This window comes from Procambarus clarkii, chromosome 15 (genome assembly GCF_040958095.1).
Source record: "Procambarus clarkii isolate CNS0578487 chromosome 15, FALCON_Pclarkii_2.0, whole genome shotgun sequence".
NCBI classification, from domain to species: Eukaryota; Metazoa; Arthropoda; class Malacostraca; order Decapoda; family Cambaridae; genus Procambarus; species Procambarus clarkii.
The window spans coordinates 11,654,455-11,672,034 of NC_091164.1; the positions used below are offsets into that span (position 1 = coordinate 11,654,455).

Here is a 17,580-nt window from a genome sequence, read left to right on the forward strand (position 1 = left end):
GGATAACTGATGGCAACAGAAATTAATTTTCAACAGGCTAAAAATAATTTGTTGAAAATATTATAGACAAGGTGCTATTAGATAGAGAAAGAATAGAAGCACAAGTCCTCTTCTGGGTCATAGCTTCTGAATTCCGGTGTTATATATATTCTATAGTGTACACCACATTTTGTCTTCAGAGTCCAACATAAGCAAATATTTGCCAAATCTGTACAGTTAGAATGAAGGTTAAAAAAAATATGGGGGATATTTGTGTTCATGTCTTAAGTATGGGGGGCCATGTTTGTCCACTGTGTGCCCCCAGACTACCATTATATATATAATATATATATATATATATACAGTATATACATACATTCATACATATATATACTAAATATGTACTGTATAGATATATAGACTTACATATATACATACTACATATACACACAAGTACGACTTCTATATTTTGATAAGATATGATAACTGAATTTTACTATGGGTTATTCATCACTTCATTGTAACCAAATATTTTCATCAAGGTTGGGAATGTAATGCTGCAATGTTTGCATTCTTTACCGTTTGTTACAGTAACTTACGTTTATGTTTTATTCACTCATCTATGTTGATTTCGTTGGTAATTTCAAAAGCTTTTCGCTTATTTTGTAACTAATGAACATATTAGCTTTTATTACTTGGGAATGTCACTTATATGGTTTACTTGCTGTCAAACTGTAATCAAGAAATAACAATCCTTATAATCATGGCTTTTACTTAATCCTTAGCTTAGTGGGAAATTGTACTCACTACGATATAGTAAATAAATTTGATGCATAGTGTGCATACACTGAGGCTTAGAATCCCAACATTATTGGCATCAGTGAAACAAGAGGACATAATAGAAAGGAGAATTACATTTCACAGGATACCAGCCACTATTCAAAAAGGATAGAACAACAAGAGCAGGTGGGGCAATGCTATATGTGAAAGAGGACCTGAATGTAACCACCCATGAGGAATTGAATGCCATGGGATCGTCAGTCTGTATGGTAAAACATGCTAGCTCAAGACGATAGCAAATTGACAGTGGGAGTATGCTACAGGGCTGACACGTCGGCAGCAGAGGAAGTTGCTGAAATGCATAATGTAATTATTGTAGCATCAGAAACCTAAAACCTTATAATGGGGGGACTTAGCCAGGAGACCACAGACTGGGTAAATCTAACAACACAAGCAGGAGAACAATTTCTTGACCTGATTTATTTATATAAGTACAAGAAAGTACATTAGGTTTATGAGAGTACATAACATTGATGTTTTTACACTCTTGTAAAGCCACTAACATGCATAGCATTTTGGGCAGGTCCTCAATCTAACATAATTTTAAGTAGGCAATTTGATGCAGGACTGCTTTCTCAAACAGCATATGGCAGAGCCCACATGAGGTAAAAGCATTCTAGATCTTGTGCAAACATCAGCAGAGGGTATGATTGATCAAATTCAGGTAGGAGAAAAGCTAACCCCCCCACCTTGTGTGATCATATTATAAGATGGATTATTTTTTTATTTTTTATTTATATATATACAAGAAGGTACATTGGGTTTGTGAGAATACATTGGATAGTACAGTATTTACATTCTTGTAAAGCCACTAGTACGCACAGCGTTTCGGGCAGGTCCTTAATCTAGCAGATAATTTTAAGTAGGTAATTTCAATCAGAATTGATAAATGATAAAGATACATTACAAGAGAAAAATGAGATGAGAGAGATAAGTAGGTATATTAAAGCACATTGTTATATTAAAACTCTGATTAATTACATTGACAGCTTGATTAGTAATTTAAACAAGGTTAAGAGACACCAAACAGCAGATTGACAGCACATATAAGACAGCAATGATCACAATGGTAAAGATGTTCAGATTGGGTACATAAAGATTGGGAGACTGGGTAGCAAAAGATACAGATAAACAAGATTTATAAACACCATACAACAGATTGGCAGCACATATAAGAAAACAGCAATGATCACAATGGTAAAGATGTTCAAATTGGGAACATAAAGGTTGGGAGATTGGGTAGCAATTGATACAGTGCAATTTTAAGGCAAAAAGTGAAAAACTATGAAGATGAAATTAGGTACTTTTTAGTATTGATTTTGAATGATGTAAAAGTTGGACAGCTTTTCAATTCAGTAGGGAGTGAGTTCCATAAACTAGGTCCCTTTATTTGCATAGAGTGTTTACACAGATTAAGTTTAACTCTGGGGATATCAAAGAGATATTTATTTCTGGTGTGGTGATAATGGGTCCTATTACATCTGTCCAAGAAGAGTTTCAGACAAGGATTTGCATTTAAGAACAGGGTTTTGTAAATGTAGTTGACACAAGAGAATTTGTGGAGTGAGATTATGTTTAGCATGTTTAGGGAGTTAAACAAGGGGGCTGTGTGTTGTCTGAAAGCAGAATTTGATATTATTCTGATAGCAGATTTTTGCTGGATGATGATGGACTTGAGGTGGTTTGCAGTGGTTGAACCCCATGCACAGATACCATAGTTGAGATAGGAATAGATTAGTGCATAATATAGAGAGATGAGAGCAGAGTTAGGAACATAATATCTGATTTTGGAGAGTATACCAACTGTTTTAGAGACTTTCTTAGTTATGTGTTGTATGTGGGTACTGAAGTTGAGTCTCTTGTCTAGGAATATGCCAAGAAACTTTCCATCATTCTTATTGCTAATGTTTACATTGTCAATCTGAAGCTGAATTGCATTTGTAGATTTGCTTCCAAATAGGATGTAGTAGGTCTTTTCTATGTTAAGTGTTAGTTTGTTGGTTGACATCCATAAGTGGACTTTTTTTAGTTCATTATTAACAACACCATTTAGTGTATGTGGGTTGGGGTTGGAGTAGATGAGGGTAGTATCATCAGCAAACAAAATAGGTTTCAGAATGTTAAAGACATTAGGCAGATCATTAATGTATATAAGAAAAAGAAGAGGTCCCAAGATGCTGCCCTGTGGCACTCCAACAGTTATTGGTAGAATGGGAGAGATTATATTATTGATGGCTACACATTGGTGTCTATCACTAAGATAGGATTGGATATAGTCCAGTGCATGGCCTCGGATTCCATAATGATGGAGTTTACTTAAGAGGTAATCGTGATTAACAGTATCAAAGGCCTTTCTCAGGTCAATGAAGAGTCCAATTGGAAACTCATTTTTGTCAAGAGCTGAGTAAATTATATCAAGGAGACTAATAATTGCATCATTGGTACTCTTTTGAGAGCGGAATCCAAACTGACAGGGGCTAAGAATGTCGAATTTTACGAGATAGGAGTAGAGCTGTTTGTAGATAATTTTTTCAAATATTTTTGATAGTATGGGTAGGTTCGATATTGGTCTATAGTTGTTTACAAATATACAAATACAAATTACAAATATAGAAACCCACATGAAGGTCCATGATGATGAATTTCTAGATTACTTTCGAAGTGACTATCAAATAATGAGAGAGGAACTGTAAAACACCTGGAGGGAGCTAATAGGGGATCATTGTATGAAAGTATCATGAGAACATTTCAAGAAGGTCACTACTGAATTCGTTCAAAAATATAGTGCCAAAAAGGAGAAATAAAAAAAGGAACTAGATGGATGATACAGGTAGTAAGAAAGCATTGATAACTATGTATACCTTCTGGAGAAGGTATACATCTATGATGAACATCACTGATTTTGAAATAAATAAAAGGGCACTAAACTCAGCCACCCAGGAAATTAGTTCAGCCAAAAGGAACTAGGAAAGAAGTCTTGCCTAAAACATAAAGAAAGATCCTATGTCGTTCTATGGCTATATAAGCCTTAAAAGTCTATCTATACCTTAAAAGATGAGACTAACCAAGTTATAATGGACTATAAAAGGGCAGCCAACACACTGAATGAATACTTTACATCAGTGTTCAGACTAGAATGATTAGATGATTTACCTCAATCATGATGGCGAATTCAACGGCAATCGAAGCACAAGAATAGTCATTGCCTTAGAATGCAACCGGATCATCAACCAGCTCAAGACCTCCCCTGCCTTTCCTCACCCTATGTTTGTCCACCACGAGACCGTGGAACAATATGTAGATCTCAGCGCTCTGAAGAGAGAATACATCGATCCTAAATTCGATTTCAAGAAAGGACAAGTGACCTTCCTGGAAAAAGATGAAGACCCGACAGGAACACCAATACCAGCGCTGTCATTTGGGAAGTACATGCGAATACCTCGAGGCCAAGACACCACCAAGCAACAGTGAACTTACCTCTCACCACCTCAATAGGGAAGACACCTCCTCCAAGCCTGACAGACCACCTCAAGTGAACCAGGACGACATCACTCTGCCTCACCACTAGCCTCCTGCCGCTTAAGAAGAACTCAAGCTACAGGCTTTGACTGAAAAAAACATCTCCAATCCACGGTGGACAGGCCACCGAACTTTCAAGCCTCCTGTCTCCACATCCAAATCTTCTTCCAAGAATTTCATCGCCCCATCCTTCTTCCTCCCACATCCTTTCCAAGCTCTTTGGACATCAAAGCTAAAGCTAAAGCTAAAAGTTAGCGAGTTATAATGTTATAATGAGTTATAACTATACCCCTCATTATAGTTATAATGGGGGGCCCGGTAGTACAGTCGGGTTCATTCTCGACTCAATCGAGAATTCCGGGTTCGAATCCCGGGACAGAAATGGTTTGGCGCATTTCCTATCACCTAATATCCCTGTTCACCTAGCAGTAAGTAGGTACTCAGAAGTCAGTCAGCGTGTTGTCGGGTTGCATGCTGGGCGGGGTTAGTAATTCGGCCTTGGGGGGGGGGAGACTCGATACAAGTCTACCGTGAATGAAGACACTGGCTGCCTGTCCCCCGACACAATGAATTATTATTTTTATTATGTCTAGCCTACGCCTGAAACAATACAGGAGTCCTGGGGCCATATTATCTCACCCGCTGATATATTCCATAAACCTGCGCTCCTATAACCAAAGCAGTATTAAAATTATATATTTTCTGCATCTAAATTTATGCAATTTGTATCCTATTTTATGTTTATATATTTGGTGCCATATTAAATGTCTCCCTTACGGGCTATTCATGCCCGTGCCACCTCTTGGGTGGCTTAATCTTCATCAATCAATGTCTCCAGTGTTACGGGAGACATCTCCCGTCACGCAGGGTGCAGCCGCAGCTCCACAGATCTCCAGTATCAGCTATTGATACTAGTAATGGCTCAAAAGGGCCACCACTTACGGGCTATTCATGCCTGTGCCACCTTTTGGGTGGCGTAATCTTCACCAATCAATGTCTCCAGTGTTCTTCCCTTCATCCATCTGTACACTATTATCATGTCCCCCATTACTCTATGTCTTATTGGAGAAAGTAAAGAAACGGAGGAGGAGGAGAACACAAAAGGGAAGGATAAATAAACAAAATGTGGAAGGAAGAGCCACCCTGTGATGGGAGGGGCGCGGCCACACCCAACCCAGAGGGAGCAAGGTCTTCCCCAAGGTGACACAAGGATCCCGCTCTGTTTGCTGCTATTTCTCCCACTCTTCTTTCTCCCCCCCGTCTACACCCAACACCACAAGGATAATAATTGTGGCTATGCAATAGGATCGAACTCTCAGACACATTAACACCCTTATAAAATATCCTCATATCTTTGGTTTGGAGTTGGGTGTAATGTCTATCAACCTCTGGAGGATTACTAAGGCCGCCACAACAGTTCACTCTCTAACCTGCAAGTATACTCTAGTCCTGAGCATTGACCAAGACTGAAGTGAGCGCTCAAGTGTACTAATAGTGAGGGGTGTGGTACACATATGTAGCCGGCTGTGTTGTTTAAGTCTTTCTCTGGAGGCCGAGTGCTGACTTGAAGGTGTAATGACGCTGCCGGTCGCATGACGCAAATTTATATGGAATATTATTTGCTTCCTGGTGTGTGTGTGTGTGTGTGTGTGTGTGTGTGTGTGTGTATGTGTGTGTGTGTTTACTAGTTGTGTTTACTAGTTGTGTTTTTACGGGGGTTGAGCTTTGCTCTTTCGGCCCGCCTCTCAACTGTCAATCAACTTTTTACTAACTACTTTTTTTTTTCCACACCACACACACACACACACACACACACCAGGAAGCAGCCCGTGACAGCTGACTAACTCCCAGGTACCTATTTACTGCTAGGTAACAGGGGCACTTAGGGTGAAAGAAACTTTGCCCATTTGTTTCTGCCTCGTGCGGGAATCGAACCCGCGCCACAGAATTACGAATCCTGCGCGCTATCCATGTGTGTGTGTGTGTGTGTGTGTGTGTGTGTGTGTGTGTGTGTGTGTGTGTGTGTTCACCTAATTGTATTAGCGAGGGTTGAGCTTCGGCTCTCTGGTCCCGCCTCTCAACTGTCAATCAACTGGTGTACAGATTCCTGAGCCTACTGGGGTCTATCATATCTACATTTGAAACTGTGTATGGAGTCAGCCTCCACCACATCACTGCCTAATACATTGCATCCGTTAACTACTCTGACACTGAAAAAGGTCTTGTGTGTGTGTGCCTTTTTTTTGTTTAAGATTTTGTTCGTACAAGACGCGACATCCACTGTTGCGGATATCTCTCTTAACCTCCCACTGCTCTCTTATACCTATACTTGATCCCATGGACGGAGTTAGGTCCAGGCTCCTGGACTCGGGTTTTCCAGCTTCTACCTCAAATTTCTCTTTCGAATGAGACAAACCATGTTTCTGTTTGTTTTTGTCATTCGAAACAGTCACTACTTGCTTTGTTTATGTCTCATTATCCGGCCCGTCCTCTGGTTCTTCCGGTGTGGCTCTTGCTGAATGAATACTTACCTATTTGTGGCTTCAGCTCTTGGACTCCGGCTTTCCAGTCGTCAGCTAATGCAATGATTTCACAAATTTTTGGCATCATATAAATTTTTGAAATTATGTATGGGGTTGGCTTCTAGAAGCTACTCTTGTAGTTCATTTCATATCCTATTATTCTTCTACAACACGCCTCTGCGGCTCGTCTGGGTACTGGCTTCCCAGCCATGGTTTCTCGTCTATTGGTATTCAATGGGAACATTTCATCCTACTAGTGACCTTAATTAAGTATTTTATATGCCTCTTGCGTCTTCTCTCTCTATTTTCCACCTTCCTTGTACTCACCTGTGCTTGCGGGGGCTGAGCTTCGGCTCTTTGGTCCCGCCTCTCAGCTGTCACTCAACCTATGAACAGGTTCCTGGGCCTATTGGGCTCTATCATATCTATACTTGAAACTGCGTATGGAATCTACCTCCACCACATCACTGCCTAATGCATTCCATCTGTTAACTACTCTGACACTGAAAAAGTTTTTCTAACGTCTCTGTGGCTCATTTGGGTACTCAGTCTCCACCTGTGTCCCCTTGTTCGTGTCCCACCGTTTGAGGCTGGGGTCCCATGACTACTCTCACACATGCAGTTTGACTCGCCCTAGAGGAAGCAGCCCCGTCCAGGACAACCCCGCCTTAAAAAGCACGCAAGGAAGCTTGAAGAGCCTTGCATGGAGACTCGTCCTAGAGTTACGTGGGACGGGTGTGGGTGCGTGTGCGTGTGTGTGTGTGTGTGTGTGTGTGTGTGTGTGTGTGTGTGTGTGTGTGTGTGTGTGTGTGTGTGTGTAATTACAATGCTGATATTCTCGCACGTGGAAGACGCAACAAGAGCTCTGATGGGTCCGTTGGTACAGCTGTGGTGGTTGTGGCGGCATAACTGTGGTGGAGCTCACTCTCCTCCTTGACTTACTGGTCCAGTGAAGATGATGGGAAGGCGCGGGGAAGGCGCGGGCCGGGCGGGGAAGGCGTGGGTCGGGCGGGGAAGGCGCGGGTCGGGCGGGGAAGGCGTGGGTCGGGCGGGGAAGGCGCGGGTCGGGCGGGGAAGGCGCGGGTCGGGCGGGGAAGGCGCGGGTCGGGCGGGGAAGGGGCGGGTCGGGCGGGGAAGGCGCGGGTCGGGCGGGGAAGGCGCGGGTCGGGCGGGGAAGGCGCGGGTAGGGCGGGGAAGGCGCGGGTCGGGCGGGGAAGGCGCGGGTCGGGCGGGGAAGGCGCGGGTCGGGCGGTGAAGGGGTTCAACAGGCGCTCAACTCGGCCTTCTTGTTGCTGGTGGAGCTGCGAGCAGTGAGGGCGGGCGTGGTGGCTGGCACATCTGCCCTCCGCCGCCCTCACACTGTACAGGTCGAGCCCCTCTCCCTGGGCTCTGCACCTGGAAGAAGAGCCTCTATGAAGAGAGACACACGGGCCAGACTCCAGAATTAACTGTTCTGCAAGACAAGAGCATCCAACCCACCCGACCTTGCCTTAGTGCGTGCGTCAGCCCTCGCACACGCGCGCGCTCAAGCACACAACAGAGAAACAATGAAACATGTAATATACAATAAAGAGTTTCCCAGAGATGAATTAAGGGTGCGCCTAATAGAACTGTAAGGCGATATGATCAGTGAAGTGAAGACTAAGATCCTCTTAGTCTGACTAATTGTCAAGATGCGCAAGTCAGTCTGACTCGCCTGGCGTTTCGCAAGTGCTGTGTCCTGGGTTCGTATCCTGCCCGAGGAGGATTTACTTGGTGCGAATCCTTAACTGTAATTCTTGTACAGGAATCCTTCCTGTACAAGAATGTAAGAACTTTTGTACATATAAAAAATAACAAAATAAAAATAGTGGGCTAAGTCGTCGGCTTACAACCAATCCCGGGATTCAATTCCCGCGGCACGACAGAAGGCAGACGCGCGCGCGAACACCCACACAATTGATATGGTAGATAAAGACAGGCTATCTAACTCAAGGGGCACACACACTATGGGACACGGGTGGAAATTGAGTGCCCAAATGAGCAACAGAGACATTTAGTGTCAGAGCAGTTGACAAATGGAATGTATTAGGAGGTGATGTGGTAGAGGCAGACTCCATACACAGTTTCAAGTGTAGATAGAATAGAGATAGGAAAGAGTTCAATAGACTCAGGAACCTGTACATCAGTTGATAGACAGTTGAGAGGCGGGAACCAAAGAGCCAGAGTTCAACCCCCGCGAGCACAACTAGATGAGTACACAACAAGACTAGATAATCTCGTCACATGGGGACGTTAGTACATCAGTAAAGAAGGCGAATAATTTAAACTTCAGCACTTGTACTAATGTATAAATAGTCCAAGGTGGTGGAGGTGTGGTGGTGGTGGTGGTGGAGGTGTGGTGGTGGTGGTGGTGGACGCTGGTACAGATGCACCGCCCAAAGAGCCGCGAAGGTGGGTGAGCGCCAAGGACCTCTCTGACGCAAGCCACGTAGGTGTTGGGTGTGGCCGGATGGTCCTGTGGCCCCGGGGGCCCTGGAGGCTCGTGTCGGGGGCCCGATGGCTCCTCTCATGGTCCCAGGGCTCAGGAGAGGGCTCCTGTATGGTGCTGTGGTGCTGGTGGCCCTAGAGATGCCGCAGTATGACCCCGATGGCCTTGGAGGTATCCTCTCGTGGCCCTGGAGACCACGAGGCCCGCTTTCATGCTCCTCGTCATTTCAGATATCCATTTATATGATAAATTCCGGGTAAATAATGGATTTGAAATTTGGCCTGTTGATTTATGGAGCAAATTACCGGGTAACTTGACAGACATTGGGCCGCTGGATTGTTTCAAGCGTAGGTTAGTCATACATGAATGAGTTGGGATAATAATAGGAGCTGCTTGGTACGGACCAATAGGCTAATTTCTACAGTTTATGTTATTATTATGGTTCGGGAGGACTCAAAGGGTCTTGGCATGGTCCTTGATGCCTCAATGGTCTCTGGTATGGTCCGGGTGTTTCTGGAGGGCGTGTATGTTGTGAGGGAGGGACCTGGGGTCCCCACCAGGTCCAGGGCAGGGGGTGGGGTCCCCACCAGGTCCAGGGCAGGGGGTGGGGTCCCCACCAGGTCCAGGGCAGGGGGTGGGGTCCCCGCCAGGTCCAGGGGAGGGGGTGGGGTCCCCACCAGGTCCAGGGCAGGGGGTGGGGTCCCCACCAGGTCCAGGGCAGGGGGTGGGGTCCCCACCAGGTCCAGGGCAGGGGGTGGGGTCCCCACCAGGTCCAGGGCAGGGGGTGGGGTCCCCACCAGGTCCAGGGCAGGGGGTGGGATCCCCATCAGGTCCAGGGCAGGGGGTGGGGTCCCCACCAGGTCCAGGGCAGGGGGAGGGGTCTCCACCAGGTCCAGGGCAGGGGGTGGGGTCCCCACCAGGTCCAGGGCAGGGGGTGGGGTCCCCACCAGGTCCAGGGCAGGGGGTGGGGTCCCCACCAGGTCCAGGGCAGGGGGTGGGGTCCCCGCCAGGTCCAGGGGAGGGGGTGGGGTCCCCACCAGGTCCAGGGCAGGGGGTGGGGTCCCCACCAGGTCCAGGGCAGGGGGTGGGGTCCCCACCAGGTCCAGGGCAGGGGGTGGGGTCCCCACCAGGTCCAGGGCAGGGGGTGGGGTCCCCACCAGGTCCAGGGCAGGGGGTGGGATCCCCATCAGGTCCAGGGCAGGGGGTGGGGTCCCCACCAGGTCCAGGGCAGGGGGTGGGGTCCCCACCAGGTCCAGGGCAGGGGGTGGGGTCCTCACCAGGTCCAGGGCAGGGGGTGGGGTCCCCACCAGGTCCAGGGCAGGGGGTGGGGTCCTCACCAGGTCCAGGGCAGGGGGTGGGGTCCCCACCAGGTCCAGGGCAGGGGGAGGGGTCCCCACCAGGTCCAGGGCAGGGGGTGGGGTCCCCGCCAGGTCCAGGACAGTGAGTCACGGAAGCGCCAACACCAGTTTTTACCACCTGCAGCTTCACTCATCTCCCAGCCAGCATCCCGGCTTCAGTATCTTCTCTGCTCGGACATTCTCTCACCATATCTGACTATAGTTGTAACCATTACTTTACGTTCTTCTGCTTTTCTGCTTGTCCGTCTGTCACCCAACCACTTGGGCTGGACGGTAGAGCGACGGTCTCGCTTCTTGCAGGTCGGCGTTCAATCCCCGACCGTCCAAGTGGTTGGGCACCATTCCTTTCCCCCGTCCCATCCCAAAATCCTTATCCTGACCCCTTCCCAGTGCTATATAATCGTAATGGCTTGGCGCTTCCCCCTGAAAACTCCCTCGCTTGTGTGTCTGTCTCTCCTGCATGTTCTCCGCCGAGATGGACACATGTCTCACCATGTCATTCCTGTTGTCGGGGGAAGAGGCAGTACTCTTGTTAGCAGGCTGAGAGCTTTCCCATCGTGGGTACAAAGGCACAGTTCTCAGTTAGTTCATTCCTAACGAAGTAATTATATTTGGAGTATGAATTACTGACCTAGGTTAGGTTAGGCTAGGTTAAGTTAGGTTAGGTTAGGATAGCATTGGACGGATAGGGTTGGAGAGGATAGATTTGGATAGGATAGTTTAGATAAGTATCGGTTAGGTTAGTACACAAGAGAGTAAAATACTTATATGTCTGGCTGGCTGGAGGCTGGGTGCACCGTGGGTATTGTTTGTGCTCAAAGGTTAATAATCCCATTCAAGTATATATATATATTTTCAACCACACAGAGAGAGAGAGAGAGAGAGAGAGAGAGAGAGAGAGAGAGAGAGAGAGAGAGAGAGAGAGAGAGAGAGAGAGAGAGAGAGAGAGAGAGAGAGAGAGAGACAGAGAGAGAGAGAGAGAGAGGGGTAGTGAGTGGTATTGGTAATGATGTAGTGGTGATAGTGGCATGGGTGTGTGTGTGTGTGTGTGTATGTGTGTGTGTGACCTTGGAGAGGGGGACCACACCCTTAACCTCCAGTCTTGCCTCACTCATCAACCCGTCGTCTTATAATCCAACTATCCTGACGTCACAATTCTTTGTTGATTCTGGCCTTAATGTTATCGACGGGGATGGCTTCCACAACTTCTTCTTTCACTTCATTCCACTGGTTGTCCACTCCTACGGGGGGGGGGGGGGAGGAGGGGGGGGAGGAGGGGGGGAGGAGGGGGGGGAGGGGGGGGGGGTACACCTGTTGCCTTATATTTTTCGACTTTTTTTTGTTTCCAGCTTGTATCCTCTTGTCCTACCTCCTATCAGATTAAAGGGTCTATCCTTGCCCATCTTGTCTATTCACCTTAGTATTTTGTATGTTGTGATCAAATCTCTTGTAACTGATTTATCCCAGAGATCATTAGAAGGAAGGTGAGCCGCCATGCATCGTCAGACAAAACACACAACAGCATTATTACCCGTCCCAACTATTGGAACATTCTATAGGAACTTCTCCATGGCACAAAAACCTGTAACCATTCGAACTCTGCCCTTGATGATGTTGACAAGGGTCAAAGAAACGCATCTCTTAGTGTAGCTGGCTCTACCACTGAGGAAGGGAGAGGCTGGTAGTGTCCTAACATATTATTATTAGTATTAATTCATTATTATTATTTCTTTCTCTTTTGGAGAGTCTCTCAGGTGCTCCCGGCGGGAGATCATTCTGGCCATGAGATGCAAAACGTAGAATAATTTACACTCTGACTCTGGATAGTAAATAAGGTTGACGCCACTGGCCTAGGGGGCGGCAGCAGACGGTGTGTCCAGCATGAGAGAGAGACGGGCATGCCAGGGGTGTGTGGGAGGAAGCAGGGCTCAGGGCGGGGTTCAGGCGTGTCCCTGAATGGGGGTTGATGGGTGGAAGCCACAAGGTGGGGGTATATATAAGGTCCGGGCAGCGGGCATCTTCACCATTCTACTCCTCCCTGGTACAGCAGGAACACCTCCTCCTCCTCACACCCGCCGAGATGATGAAGATTGTGAGTGATGGTGCTCTGGGTTACGTCACTATTTCACTGTCTCGACTCTTGTGCTGCTCTAGAGCCAAAATGGTGTTGTTAGTGGTCAATATGTCAGTGCTTGTGTGTTGTTTAGTGGTCAATATGTCAGTACCTGTGTGTTGTTAGTGGTCAATATGTCAGTATCTGTGTGTTGTTTAGTAGTCAATATGTCACTGTTTGTGCTGTGAGTGGTCAATATCTCAGTACCTGTGTGTTTAGTGGTCAATATATCAGTGCTTGTGTGCTGTGAGTGGTCAATATCTCAGTGGTTGTGTGGTGTTTAGTGGTCATAATCACAGTGACTGTTGACTATTATTGGTCATCAACTCAGGTGTTTGGTGGTCAGTATCTCAGAGTTTATTTGTCAATATCTCAGTGTTTGGGGGTCAATAATTAGCCCAGTAGCTTTGGGCGACTATAGTAACTAAGCGAAGGCTGTGCGGTGGTCAATATCCACGTGTGTGTGTGTGTGTGTGTGTGTGTGTGTGTGTGTGTGTGTGTGTGTGTGTGTGTGTGTGTGTGTGTGTGTGTGTGTGTGTGTGTGTGTGTGTGTGTGTGTGTATTCACCTAGTTGTGTTAGCGGGGGTTGAGCTTTGCTCTTTCGGCCCGCCTCTCAACTGTCAATCAACTGTTTACTGTGTGTGTGTGTGTGTGTGTGTGTGGGGGGGGGGATTATGGCTGTCAATAACTTGGGAAATGGCCGTTTGAATTACGTGAAGAACAATAACGCGTTTTGAACTCAAGTGACAGAAAATGGTGAGTATTTTGTGACGAGGAGAAACCCATATACTTGACCCATTAGTTTGGGCCAAGATCCTGTGGACTAATCTAACAGGGAAATGTCACAGTGGCTACTGTTGTTATAAGTACTGTTTATGTCAGGTGTGTGGGCTCGTGGGTCGGAGCTTTACAGGTGTTTGAGTGAGAGAGAGTTGTTACATTTACGTGTGACTGATTGATTGGTTGATGAAGATTAAGCCACCCCAGAGGTGGCACGGGTGTGGATAGCCCCGTAAGTGGTAGATTTTTTGGAGTGAATGTGATCTTTGGTCGTGTACATGTGACTAGATGGGGGATAGTCGGTCCTGTGCCCAGTCCTGTCTCGCAGACCTACCCCCACACATACCCTCCCCCCTCTACACCCCCCCCCCAACACACACACCCTCCCCATCTACACCCCCCCCGACACACACACCCTCCTCATCTCTTCCAACGGGCAAGCTTCACGTCCCGCCCCTTCTACACCGTCCTCATCAGTGTGTGAATGTCCCCGACCACCCTCAGACTCTCCATAAACTAACCAGTCATCATGCAAAGTTGCGTGAGACTAGCCCCAAGCGTCCGGCTGCCAGCCTTCCGCAGACATACATTCTCTTTTGTAAATAGATGACGTACCCAGCGGTGCCCGGGTCTCTATCTCCGTCCCTCCCTTCCTCCCACCCTTCCAATATCTTTCACTTTCCGTCTCCCTCCCCCTCTTCCTTTAACCTTCCCGTCCTCTCCTTCAGTGGGAAAAACACGCTGGAGTAACGTTGAATAAACGTTATCAACGTTGATTTGATGTCGATCACAGGAGTAAAATCGGTTGGTAAACACTCTACGGACAATCAAACCCACATATCAGTCTTGATAGGAATTGTCGTTGCTGCATTAGGAGTCCCTCCTACCTAGACAGTGGCACGGGGACCAGCCCCAACACCTCCAGGATACTCGGTATGCAGTCACAGTTCACCGTGGAAAGTTGCGCGAGGCTAACCACAACAGTCTGGCCGCCAACCTCCAACAAAGTGACAAACAAATAAGACATTTTCTTTCATAGATTTAGACTTTCATGACTTTTTTGGGGGAGTGCCAGAGGTCCATGATAACATCACGGCCTAACACTTGTGTTGTCTTTGTGCCTGCAGGTGGTGCTGGCACTCGTGCTGACGGCAGCCTCTGCCGCAACGGTCTACCATGCTGCCGTCCCATTCCATGGCCTGCCATTCGCCGGCCTGCCATACACCGGCCTGCCATTCGCTGGCGTGCCATACGCCGCCGCCCCCGGCCTGACCTACACCGCCGCCGCCCCTGCCCTGACCTACGCCGCCGCCGCCCCTGCCCTGACCTACGCCGCCGCCCCCGCCCTGGTAGCCCCGGCACCTTACAGCGTCCAGACCGGCGTGAAGACCGAGGTGGCGGTGGAGCCCGTAGAGCAGCACGGCTACGTTGTCAAGTACTAGACCCCCGCCACACACCGGAGCCTCAACACCCACCACGCCAGCCATGACGCTACAGGCAAGCAACAACGCCCGCGGCTTCCCACGCCAACACCACGGCCGCAAGCACGACATCTACTGGGCCTAACGTCTCGCCCATGAAGCCGGAAAGGACGCCCGCGCCGGCACAACACGCCCGTGCCCCGACTAGTGCCCCGCCCACACCTGTACCCGGGCGGGGTAGAGTCCGGGGCGCGCACTTCATCTCTCCTCCCACGCCAGGATCCTAAATTTCTTCTGTACTTAGCTCTAAATATATTTACAAAAAGGCTCAAATGTTTAATTTCCTCAGAACTGTTAAGCAGCGTCCACTCTACTCAACCCGGTCACAGTCTTGTGGTATAGATCACTACTGCTCACTTGTATGACTATGTATGTATACTGTGTCTCATCTCGAAGCTCACGGTGCTTGCGGTGTTATCTGGTGCTCTTCCTCAGGAGAAGTTTCTAAGAAAGATTCATAATGGGAGAACACCCCCCTCCCCTCCCCTCCCCCCCGCAGTCTTCAATTCTGTATATACTTACAAGGGAAGTCACATTACATCTATAGTACCCTGACCAACCTGTCCTCAGGCTCGGCTCGTCATAGCTGAGTTTCATCCCAGAGAAGAATTCAGAAAATTGAACCTAAACTTGCTCTTCATTTAAAGTAGGAATTTTATCAAATAAAAATTAATAATATTATATGTTTGCGTATGGTGAAGATATCTCAGCGTTTTAATGTTTTAATATTTTAATTTAATCTTAGTAATCTACGCTCACTTAGGAGTAGGTTAGGTTAGGTGTTTAGGTTCTGTTGGCGATTATTTGCAATTGAAGTACGTGGGTGAAGCATTTACAGCGTTGTGGTTCGAATATTGGTCACCAGCGAAGCACTGTTCAAGCAATGTTCGAACGTCATCAGTTGTAAGTAATGTGTAAACCATTTTTCATTCATAAACAGACGGTTTGGCGGCTGGATTAACGAGCATTTGGTATTTATTGATGAGGACGGGCTGCGCAACTGATGACGTTCAAACATTTCCCGAACAGTGCTTCGCTGACGATCTCTGTTCGAACCACAGCGCTGTAAATGCTTCACCCACGTACTACAAATACAAATAATCGCCAACAGAACCTAAACACCTAACCTACGCCTATCTATACACAGAACTATAATAAATAATAACGTAAATTTATATATACGAACACCCTATTTTTTATATACAGCATGTTAAAATTGATGAATGCGTTTAGGGGAACGGCCGCCGCTTTAACGAGCTTGGCCTGAGGACAAGAACGTTGGTGTCGCACCTCTCAAAATGCTTCACCCACGTACCAGAAATACACATATTTACCCGAGCACCTTCCCTAACATCAGTTCTAGCTCCACTCCTGTGCCAGAGAAGTCCACTACGGGCTCGCCATAGCCCGTGCTACTTGCACCTTTTGGTTCCCAGTAGCTGAATCTAAAACAACAACAACAACAACCTTCCCTAACCTACGCCTAACTATATATTAAAAACGAAGAATGTGTCATGGGGTTGAGCCCCCGCTTGGATGAGCCTGGCGTGAGCACAGGTTAATGAATTGGCCCGTTACACTCAACCTAGTGAGCAAAATACTAAGATCACTCGAGCAACTGTGATTAGTAGCTGACATAAACGCGCTACTATAACGTACAAACGACAAACAAGTTTCAGCGTTGATAAATGCAACATTAGGGTATGCTGTACCAGCATGGAACCCCACCTGACCAAGCACCCCATATATAATGAGGACCATAAGATATCGATCCCATAGGAGACATCTCCCGTCACGTAGGGTGCAGTCGCACCACCACAGACCTCCAGTATCAGCTCTTAATACTGGTAATGGCTCAACACGGCCACCACTTACGGGCTATTCATGCCCGTGCCACCTTTTGGGTGGCTTAATCTTCTTCAATCTTCTATCGATCCTACGGGCTCACCATAGCCCGTGCTACTTGGAACTTTATCTTCCTTGTAGCTGAATATAACAACAACAGCTATCGATCCACATGCTCACCGTAGCCCGTGCTACATGGACATTTCGTTGAGTAGCTAAATCTAAACCAACAACAACAGCTATCGATCACGTTACACGACCAAAGATCACATTCACTCCAAAAAATCTATCACTTACGGGCTATTGGTATTTGGATTCGCTCGCTGACCACCAGGGGATCAAGACGTGCTCACCTGACCTGCCAGTTGTTGCCTGGTGTTGCGTGGAGGCGGGTGTGGGTTGTGGTGCGGTGCGCCCGCTGGCCGGAGGACCAGGCTGGCGGTATGGTTGTTGGTGGTGTTTCCCGCGTCAGGCGGGTTGACACGGCGTGCCTCGACTTTTCTGGGGCTGTAGACTGGCCGATAGTGGAAATTGCGGTCATCGATGAGCTCAAAGTAGACGTTCAGGATTTGTTAGGGCTGGAAAAGATCTCTCCTACTCGGGTGGCGTTGTCCTTCCACTCGAGTCTGTTGTACCGGGAGTTTGTGGCGCGCTGGGACGGCCGCACGGTTTC

General features: G+C 47.5%; 1 protein-coding gene across 1 annotated transcript; it reads left to right on the forward strand.

The window, feature by feature from the left end:
- The first annotated feature begins 12,642 nt into the window (after positions 1–12,642).
- LOC123747693 (cuticle protein 16.5) lies at positions 12,643–15,335 on the forward strand. The gene is made up of 2 exons (XM_045729904.2): positions 12,643–12,780; positions 14,709–15,335. Exons 1-2 carry the CDS (start codon positions 12,655–12,657, stop codon positions 15,021–15,023), a joined length of 441 nt encoding a protein of 146 aa, XP_045585860.1. The 5' UTR covers positions 12,643–12,654; the 3' UTR covers positions 15,024–15,335.
- Positions 15,336–17,580: the final 2,245 nt, after the last annotated feature.

Bases quoted from the DNA above. Each gene is read 5' to 3' on its own strand.
- LOC123747693 (XM_045729904.2), top strand. From the start codon at position 12,655: ATGGGTGGAAGCCACAAGGTGGGGGTATATATAAGGTCCGGGCAGCGG. The intron at 12,781-14,708 runs GTGAGTGATGGT...TTGTGCCTGCAG, and splicing joins CCGCCGAGATGATGAAGATT to GTGGTGCTGGCACTCGTGCT.